Source organism: Manduca sexta, chromosome 22 (genome assembly GCF_014839805.1).
Source record: "Manduca sexta isolate Smith_Timp_Sample1 chromosome 22, JHU_Msex_v1.0, whole genome shotgun sequence".
NCBI classification, from domain to species: Eukaryota; Metazoa; Arthropoda; class Insecta; order Lepidoptera; family Sphingidae; genus Manduca; species Manduca sexta.
The window spans coordinates 6,152,548-6,163,075 of record NC_051136.1 but is presented as its reverse complement, the minus strand read 5'-3'; the positions used below and the strand labels follow the sequence as shown (position 1 = coordinate 6,163,075).

General features: G+C 36.4%; 2 protein-coding genes and 1 non-coding gene across 3 annotated transcripts in view; 1 reads left to right on the top strand and 2 right to left on the bottom strand.

The window, feature by feature from the left end:
* Window positions 1-1,873: 1,873 nt before the first annotated feature.
* On the bottom strand, window positions 1,874-3,114 carry LOC115443956 (probable malate dehydrogenase, mitochondrial). Its single transcript, XM_030169575.2, has one exon. The coding sequence runs from the start codon at window positions 2,990-2,992 to the stop codon at window positions 1,949-1,951; it is 1,044 nt and encodes a 347-aa protein (XP_030025435.2). The 5' UTR covers window positions 2,993-3,114; the 3' UTR covers window positions 1,874-1,948.
* Window positions 3,115-3,375: 261 nt separating this feature from the next.
* On the top strand, window positions 3,376-4,619 carry LOC115443955 (malate dehydrogenase). Its single transcript, XM_030169574.2, has one exon. It carries the CDS (start codon window positions 3,488-3,490, stop codon window positions 4,484-4,486), a length of 999 nt encoding a protein of 332 aa, XP_030025434.2. The 5' UTR covers window positions 3,376-3,487; the 3' UTR covers window positions 4,487-4,619.
* Window positions 4,614-10,528, bottom strand: part of LOC115443954 — a 12,653-nt gene continuing 6,738 nt past the window's right edge. The window contains exons 10-12 of the transcript XR_005112792.1: window positions 6,919-7,169; window positions 6,236-6,511; window positions 4,614-6,024 (exon numbers count right to left, since the gene is read on the bottom strand). This is a non-coding gene — a transcript (uncharacterized LOC115443954). The remainder of the gene's footprint in view (window positions 6,025-6,235; window positions 6,512-6,918; window positions 7,170-10,528) is intronic.

The window sequence follows — 10,528 nt, the reverse complement described above, 5'->3', positions numbered from 1 at the left end:
TGTGGGAGACGTGTCGAGGACACTGTTATACAACTTATGCTGTGCTTCAAAAAGGATGTGTAAAATCCTTTTGAAATTATAAATCGTTTAGTGAATTACAAATTTGGTTTTTAAAAAATAATTAATAAAGTACTGTAGGAGGTTCAACGAATACTGAAATCGTATAGATATATTTTATAGATACGTAGGTCTGTAATAATTAAACCTACATCTTTATTACCATCTATATTAGGTAATGTGTGGATTAATATTTTTTCATATAATGACGAACAAGTAAGTAGTTTAACTTTGAGCGCAAAATCGACCGATTTTTGTATTGCAGGTTTTGACTATCGATTATATTTGTACCATAGCAACATTAAAGAAATAACGAACCCACTAACTCACTGTGTCACATAGTTATCACTTAATATTTTGACACAACAAAATATTTTTAAAGATTACAATAATATAACCAAACAATTATTTAAAGTCCTTTCCATATAACTTCAGAGACAACCCTGACGTCGAACCTGCGGAGGCGCCGACAAATGACGCCCATGGGACAACTCAACACGACTCCGCCGTAGAAGTATCTATGTGGGTCTTTAACGGTTTTTCCAATCAAAACAACTTTTCACATAACGTTGTAATTCCCGAAATTCCTAAACGTAGTTCGGATTTTATAGATTCTCTTGAGCGGGGTTTTAAGCTAGTGGCTAACGCTGGTTAGAAATGTTTGACCAGTCTCTTCTATATTTTATCATTTATTTATATTCAAGTAGGTATATTTAAATTATAGAACTAAATTAGTACTTTCAGAATTTCGAAATAATACCATTATGACCATATTTTTATGAGACATAGTCACAAATAAAATTAGTGATCTATCAAACGTACCTAATTTCAAATTAACTGATTGTTGATATAATTATGAAATATTACTTAAAGAACACTTAGAATAATACTGCGTCCAAACAATTCAAAATAAAAATTAGATTTTTCTAAAAAAAGACTCAACTATATTTTTAAACTCTACATACTAAAATAATTGTCATCCCTACTAACTACGTTGCTACCACTAAATATTTAGATAAAGTGTTAAACGTAAACTCGAAATCATCATGTAAGTATGTGACTAAAACAAATAGAATACTAGGTTGTAATCGACGGTGTAACATTTAACTCTAGTTAACAATGTCGTCAGGACCGAAAGACATTAAACTGAATGTTACGCGCTGGCTTCGTGGGCTCCCAGAGATTATCTTAAAGTTAACCCAGCAGTTACGATCCTTATTTGCGGTTACATTGCATTGGGACCGTTTCACACAAAACTCTGTTCGCACTGATCTCAAAATGGACCGTATTTATTATGTTTTATTATATCAGTATCGTTTTATATGAAAACTCAGTCCTGAATTTACGACTTTAATACAATTTTAACTAGACAACATTTTTATAATAATCTATATTCATGTCAATAATATCAGTATCTACTAGTTAGTCCAACAAACCAAATGAATCACACACCTCAATAAATTCCCTCATAATGAAACAAGCAATCGATTCCTCTTCTCCCAACCAGTATAATTAGGGTATGAACCCGTATATTATAAAGTAGCCCTTCGTGATGTGAACAGACCGCCTCGGTAACCGGAGCGCTTAGAAACGGCTAGTGTTCGTAGAATAAGATGCGGCTCCGATGGCCGCTTTGCGTCTCTACCTAGCCATTTGTCCGATATTGAACCGTTACCGCACCGCAAACGTCAGCTTCGATTACGTATTCCTCCAAAGTGCAATAATCCTTTGTTTAACTGTGGAACGTTGTAGGTTTTGGAAATATTTTAAATAGTAAGAATTTATTTTCTTCAATCGGATTATTTACAAAAATTAATACCAAAAACAATTTTTTTATTGATATCATAAATCCAGGCTTTATGTTTACATCGGTCTATGAGTATAATTTACTTCACTTCCTCCTTGCATTTTCTATGTATTGTACAAATTCTTCACCGTGAATTACTTCTTGATTTAAAACTGGTATACTACAGTTCAAAAGGTAATTTTCATGATCACTCATGGGTAAATCACGGCATGTTTGTATAATACCATCTTGTCCTATTTTGGTAGGACCAGAAAAGAATCTAGTACCGTAATGAGGATTAGCTGTGTAACAATGTACCATAACTTCGTTACCGAGAATAGCATCCACTAAGGCTTCAATAAATTCATTTATTGCCCACGCCACCGCTAATGTCGCTGATTCAGTCCCATCTTTATGATTAACAACTTCTGTCCCAGCTTTTCTGACGAGCCGTGTGAGAGTTTCTCCTTGGCACGCATCTAATTGAAATTGACTAGGAGTTAAATTAGAGTACAATGGTACAGTGGTTTCATCGGAATGACCTCCAATAACTGGAACGTATAAATCACGCGCACTCACTCCGAGAACACTCGCGGCATATGCACGGCTTCTTGCCGAGTCAATATTGGTAACTCCGAATAATTTAAATGGATTATAACAACCGTACTTAAACATTAAAGCTGTGGCAAAAGGTAATAAGGAATTAACCGGATTAGTGGCGATAGCAAAAAGAGCATGATTATTTTTATCAGCCATAGCACGACACAATCTTAAAACTCCAGGTGCGTTAGCTCCTATCATCTGGTACCGAGTGTTACCGGGTTTACGAGGTATTCTAGCCACCATCACAACTAAATCTGATAATTGTATAGCAGTTCCTAGACAACTATCGCCAGCGTAAGTAAATACAGGTGGCCCGCCACTTATGTGATTTAATTCGTAACCAATACCAATAACTTTCTCATTGTCGTCGTAAAGCTGTAGTTTCTTTACTTTTAAATTTTGTTTCACCAATAAAGCCACATTGGCCCCAACTTCTCCCGCCGCCCCTATAATCGACACTTGCACGTTTCTCTGCGGCACGTATGTTCCCACGTTGATTTTACATAGTTTCGGTAAAGAAGTTGAAAATATTTTACTGCTGTACATAATTGTTGAATATTTTTTTTATTTTTTATATTTTAAGTATTTAGAAAAATTTAGGCCAAATGGTTGATGAGATTTTTAAATGTCATTTTTCTGCCATATACAGATTTTTGGATGTAGATACTCAAAAGCCTATATACAAAGAAGTGCCTTCCTTCAAAGAGTATTTAATTCTATACGAAAATGCTGGGTACCTAGTAAATGCCTATTTTAATCTAAGATTATTTATTTATTTTGATTTAATCTAAAAATACGGTTTTCACTTTTCATAATTATATGCGGAGTAAGCTTAGACTCCTATGGAGTAAGGATAATGAACACAATGTTTTTGTAAAACAACGACAAAGAGTATTTTACTAGATACGAAATCGTAGACAAAGATAATTCAGAAGGATAATACATTTTTGTCAAATTGACATATATTATTAGGCTGTCAAAATTCATGCAGAACGTATAATTATCATGTCTGATTTTTACATTCATATTCGTTAAAACAAGATGTGGAACATGTTGTTAAGCCGGAAAATATTCAGACCTTTTTCATTAGCCTTTAGAAAGTATCAAGTGACCGTGGTTGGCGGAGCCAGCGATATTGGACAAACACTATGTTTACTGCTTCGTGCGCAACCCTGCATAACCAAGCTTGTAGTACACGACACGAGAGTACACACCAGCGGAGTTTTACTAGACTTATCGCATATTCCCAGTGACTCAAAAATCAAAGGTTACACCGACGAAGAAGCACTCGACGCTAGTTTGCAGAATTCGGATCTCGTATTAGCAGTAGGCGGTGAAATTCAAAATCCCGGTACGAATAAAAAGTCATGGCTAACTACAAACACGGAATTTATTAAAACACTAGCGAAAAGTTTATCTAAACTATCACCTAGCCCGTTTTGTGGCATTGTTACCGAACCTATTAACCGGCTGGTCCCAATGGCAGCAGAAATTATAAGACATTATGGAGAATATGATCCTAAAAAACTTTTTGGTGTCACAACCATAGACGCTCTCCGTGCTCGCGCGTTGTTCGCATCCGACCACAACTTGCATCCCCACGACTGCATAGTGCCCGTGATTGGAGGTCACTCAGACAAAACCACAGTGCCTCTTTTGTCGCAGAGCAAGCCGTCTAAAGAGCTGAATGACCAAATCATACTGGACTTTACCACTAGACTACGCAAGTGCGATGAAATAGTAACCGAGGCCAAAAAGGGGTGGGCTCCTACATTATCGGTCGCCTTTAGCGTTTTGGTATTCACCAGGAGTATTCTCGACGCACTCGGCGGGAAACCCGGCAAAGTTAACGCTTTGATAGAAAATAATGATTTTGGCACATACTTCTTATCGGGTACAGTTAACGTCAACCAAAAAGGCGCCGGCGAGATGGAGAGGTACTGCGATCTGACTCAGTATGAGTGCTACTTATTGGAAGGTAGCCTCGAACAGTTGCGTAAAGACGTCATGAATGGTAAAAAGGTGCTCGAAATGACGTGAAATGGAAATATTTGTAAAATTAAAGTCATACTAAAATATTTACATTTGAATCAAGTTCCAAATCCCGCTGAGTTGATCGTCGTTTTTAATCATACTCATTTTATGGAAGTGAATAAAACAATATTTGTATCAATTTATGAATATTTATTTACATACTTGGTTCACCTGTACAAAGTACTTTTGTATGTATCAACAACCTAGGAAAACCTAATGATATCACAGAGAACAATTAAGATTTGATTAAACTTTATACTAACCGCCGCGTCAGTAAACGCCTTTTAATTATGATTTAACAACTCTTACATTCCTTTCCAATGATACCATATAGAAAAGGACGGAGGAGTAATGTGACAAAACACTCAAAACAGGCGTAACTACGAACAAAATCATTACACTAACAACAAACACTACACATATATTCTTCAAAATTAAGAATCAAATACTGAACACTTCGCTTTTGGCGTATTTCTTTTCGTTTCATTTAATATAAATGATCTACCTCAAACACGGAATGCCAATTTTTCGGCGCGTACGCACCGCAATCAACCTCCGTGAATATTGCTTATTATAATTCAACAATCTTTTATATTTCAACACGTAATTCGATCTTTATCTGAGGTACAATTAATCATTTTTACTAATTCAGTACTTATAATTTTGTGATTTTTATTCAACAATATTATTTTCCAACACAAACAATATAAACTAACTTTATTTAAACTTATTGTAAATCGATGGGTATCTAATATAAAATAGGGATTATGACTATTATAAAAAAAAATAAAAATAAAACTGTAACCAATTATTACTCAAATGCAGTAAAAACGATATATCTTTAAAGTTGACAATATGTAACAATTAAAAAATTCGGCATTAGACAAAGACCGCAAGATCGATCAGTGACGTCACGTTTCGAAACAATTTCAAATCACTATAAAAAAATCGCCTTAATGCCAATAAAATTCCCTCAATTTCAATTAATGAGATATTTTAATAATTTTCAGTCAACATCCCTATTAGAAATAATATGCTTTTTGTTTAAAACATAATTCACATGTAAATCTAAAACGTATATTTAACCTCAAATTGATATTCAACAATAAACTAAAATTAATCCAACTGAATACAACTTCTAAGTAAAATGTAATTCATTCATGACATAATCATAAAAAAGTAAACCTACGAATATCTTGAACTAACTACAATCAATTTCTTCAATATACAAAGGAGCCATTCAAGTATTACATAAATTGGCTTAGGCAGTGGATTGTTCACTTATTTTTCTAAAATAAAAATAAACGAAACTGTTTAAAATTACGTTATTAATTTGAGCTGATTAAAATACTCGGATAATAAAAAACAATGTTGGTTTTGAATTTTAATTCTATACAATGATAAAAGCAAATGCGTTTAACCATTTGGAAAAGGAGGTAGTGGTATAAATCACAGATTAATTGTTTACGTAATACTTGAACATGCCTGAACCACACAATTTCGACCCAAAGGAGACACAGACACACAGCTTCAGTACTTTCAACCTGAAACGAAATAGGAAATAAATTAACACCAAATTCATAGACAAAATATTTCTTTTTGATTATGCAACATCAATATTTTTTTCTTCTGCTTCCTTTTAAATGGATTATAATAATATTCGTTTCCCAAAATTTAAAACACATTTTCCTCTTAAAAAATGTAATCTAAAATGTTGACTTATCTTTTTAAAAAAAATAATCTAAATTGACTTACAACTTCATTCTTCATTACTTTTACTGATCTCACTGCCGGATTCACTGATGGACGTTGAACGGATACTGATAGACGTCTCCTTAAATTGACTGATGAAGTCGAGAAGTTTCTGAAGGTTTCTCTGTGTCTTGATCTGATCAGCCAACAGCTGGCGCTTCTCTGCATTGTGCTCATCCAGGTTGGCCTTTAGCGTTGCCGCTCTGGTTTCTAACTTGCGAAGTTCTACACATAGCTTTATATTTTTTTCTTGTAGACTTTTACGCTCGGCCAGTTTATCTGAAAGTAAAACATAACTTAAATTTAAAATAAGGATATGCATTTCAGTAACAATAGATAATTATTTGTTGTGAAATGTTTTAAATGCTGACAATAATTATTTTATTTCTTAACTCCTAATAAATTTCATATAGCAATTGTGGCGTATGATTGTAATTAAATGATTAATATTTTAATAAGGCAAAGTTCTTGATGGGGGAGGTCTGTACGGTAAATGCACTATCTATATAAATTAAAAAAGAATTCTATTAATACTTCTCTAGGGTTCATGACACTCGTAACAAGTCTTTTATGCGCTTTGTGCGAGCTTCTATAACTGTTCCCATGCATGTCCCAAGACTTCGCCCTGTAGCAGAATACCGCAGGCACTAGCCAATTTACAGCAGTAATGACGCATTAGAACTGACCTCTAAACAGACTGGCGTCGTGGTCTATGTCTCGGTCGGGGTCGGGCGCGGGCGTCGCGGAGGGCGCGGCGTGGTGTGCGGCGAGGTGCGCGTGCGCGTGCGCGTGCGCGTGCGCGTGCGCGTGCGCGTGCGCGTGCGCGTGCGCGGGTCGGGCAGCGCCGCGCCGCACACCGCGCACCGCCCGCGCGAGCCGCAGCCCGTGTGCTGCCACACGCTGCAGCCCGCGCACCACACCAGCAGCGACGGCACGTCTGTCAACACGCATACTCATCAACACGTTAACGGACAAAATGAATTCCTAAGTCCCTTAGTTACGCCATAACTTGAGAGTGATTTAGCCGATTTTATACATTTTTACTTTTCTAATACTCTATAGAAGATATTATTCTTATGAAAGTAATTAAGAAAATTGCTCACAAAATTAAACTTCGCAAGTTTGATGAATGTGGATTTTGAAATATTATTTTACTACCCAAAATGGTTTAGAGTAGAAACTAAACGAACAATTGTAGTTCGAATAGAATATTCATGGCTAAAACAGGACTACGTCTGTCAGTTCAAATCTATAGGTACTAATATTATAAAGCTAAAAAGTTTGTTTCTTTGAAAGCAGTAATCTCAGAAACTAATAAAACCGTTTTTGAATTTTTTTTTCACTTAAAGGACAGGAATCCTAATAGTAAAAAAAAAGGTCTTTAGAACTCAAGAGAGGTCTATAGGCTATTTTTTATCCCGCATAAACTTTACTGCGCGGACGGAGAGCACAGGCAAACGCTATTAATAAAACTTTCTATGAGCGTATTGTCTAATCTTTAGACTAAGGGAATACGCGCGCACAAATTGTTTTTGTTTTTTATTATCATCATCACGCTGATCACAACGTATAGTGGAAATGAATAAACCATAGGTACTGTGATAGCGATGATTGGTATTCTTTATATTAATGTAGAAAAACGAACACCTCTTGCCAAAGTGGCGTAAAATTTGTTTAAAACGCGACGCCGCGCGGCAAGCGTTGTCATATCATGAATTCTCACACTTATGCCTATATCCGCACTATCTATCACCGTTTCTCTCTATACTCGCTATAAACTCTGTCATTTAGCTTATATATTATGATGTGGCACTACAATGTCGAACGAAGTTGTAGACACCGTAACTCGATCCGCAAACTTCAACAAACCATACTGAGACGTTGCGAATCGAATAACTATCAATACCAGGGGCGTAGCTACCGCTGTATCAGCCCTATCAGTGACACGGGGCCCCTGAGGTTTGAGGCCCCTCTTAGCCCATACCTACATTAAACTAAGCGGGCGCCCAAAAGTCCGCAATGTCCTGAAGAGCCCCCAACAAATTTAGATATAGGGCCCCTCTAGGGCAAGCTACGCTACTGATCAATACCTTCAACTATTCGCTCCTTGTTCAATGTCTACTTATCCCTTTATCAAATAATGTAGATAGCCACCTAAGATGTACTATGTACAATGTGTTTATACTTATTTGGTATCGAATGCCAGCTACATTACACACACATCAAAATATACCCTTTATCATTGTTCTACGTAGTTAAGGAAAAATCATTACACTTGTTAAACTGATCTTACATTCTTTTTTACATTCATGACTTCGGAACCAACAGGGAATGATTATAATAATACTTTATTATATACTCACTTTGAGTATAAGTTACATATTTTACTTTCGATACTATTCTTATCATCACGACTTTGATGAAACGTGCTTTTAATGCATGCAGCATTTTATTGAATTTCGAAATCTAATAGATAGGAAAATATGTGGTAGCAGAGTAGATATCGTACTGATAATGTTAAGACTCAACATGGTTATAAGTTTGAAAGAACAAGAATTGCTATTATTGCACTGGATTGCACTTCTATGGGTAAAGATAACCGAGTTAAAACACTTCAAAGATTTTTCTCTTTATTTCATATTGTTAAGAAAAAAACAATAAAATGTACACGAATTATTTTTAAAATTTAAAAAAGATCAGACCGCATTATGCTGCGCTGTATATGACGTAATTATAGGCATATCAACTGACAAATTCATATATTTTTTTCCTCTTACCACTCATTCCTGCCGCATAATATATTGGTTGCAATATGAAATGCTACAAGCTGCCACTACGATTTTAACTGGCATTTCAGATATGTCTAGCGTGGCTACTGTGAGAATATCGAGCGGTTTCTTTTAGAAAGAGAGAAAGAAGATTAGTGCAGAATAAAAAAGAAAGAATTAAATCTGACGCCTGATATTGAGACTCATGACACAAACTCGCATAGTAAGTTGAGAGATGACCTCACAAATTATTACATTATAGTTCTTTATCCAACAATCGACAATTCTGCTTGCTCATAACTAAGTTCATATTATATTAAAACCCAGTGGCGTAGCTAGGCGTGGGCGAAGTGGGCCCTTGCCCACCGCCCTTTTTCAAATCTATATGATTTTCAATATCCATCCACCGCACAATTATATCTTTTCACTATCATAAATAAGCATGTCGTGTCAAAGCAAGTTTGGTAAGATAAATTTATTGGGTAGGTCTTGAGAAAGAAAGAAAAGGGGCCTCCCTAATGCGACTTCGCTCACGTCTATATTAGTCCACGCTACGCTATTTTAGAGACTTTCCCGCCCTCACACCCACCACTACAACTCCTGTAAGCCAGGATCAGCAGTGGCACGCATTTTGTGACACCGAGCAGTGAAGCTCGGCGAGTCTCAGGGAAAACTAATATGTCATTATCCCGCAACGAAATTAATCAAATAGAAAAATAGGGAGGAGTTGGAAATATTAATTGTCCACTTCCCTCCAGAGCAATGCGGGTGACAAAATCATGATGTAAGGAGGCGATTTAACCTCAGGATAGGGACGTTTACAACTAAGATAAGCTAGTTATAAAGCACCACGGATAAAATTAAATGAAAGGGTCCTATCACATGAGCTGTTAGATTTGATTACAATAGGCATGGCAAAAACGCCGGAAAGCACGGAAATTCCGTCTAGTCTCAACAAGGTCCATGTAGTATACAACCCCAGATGTTATTTGCATACTATTTAACATGATGTTGCGCTCGTCTCATGCCAGAGACCACACTCCCAAAGTACGTGATGAGTAGATTGCTCAACCTCGCAACCAGGTGTAGAGCATGGGCACGCAGGAGAATCAACCAGCCTAAATGAGAACAGTTTACCCTTAAAATTACCATGGCCGGTAAGAAATTGCGATACCACAGTAATCTATTCTAGCCAAGTTTTAATTAGGCGATCGCGAACGTACGGAAAGTATTTATATAAATGACGCCCTTTCTAAGACGAGTCCCACCTACATTGCCATTCATTTTAATAACTCGTTGTGCACATCAGTGTGAGGTTTAAATAGTCTATCGATTCTTAAGAGCTCGCGAGACGTAAAACTTTTATCCATATCCTCCTGGTTGAGTAATACATAGCGGCGCGACGCTGTACCTCCAAGTCGACAGGAATTACACCCGCGAGGACAGGCAAAACTTCTGTACTAACAGTTCTATACGCCTTGCACAAGAATATCAACGCCAATCGTTGACTCTGGAGCAGTTTCCTGCG

What these genes read in the sequence shown, in the direction of transcription:
- LOC115443955 (XM_030169574.2), top strand. Translation starts at nt 3,488, where the DNA reads ATGTGGAACATGTTGTTAAGCCGGAAAATATTCAGACCTTTTTCATTA.
- LOC115443956 (XM_030169575.2), bottom strand. Translation starts at nt 2,992, where the DNA reads ATGTACAGCAGTAAAATATTTTCAACTTCTTTACCGAAACTATGTAAA.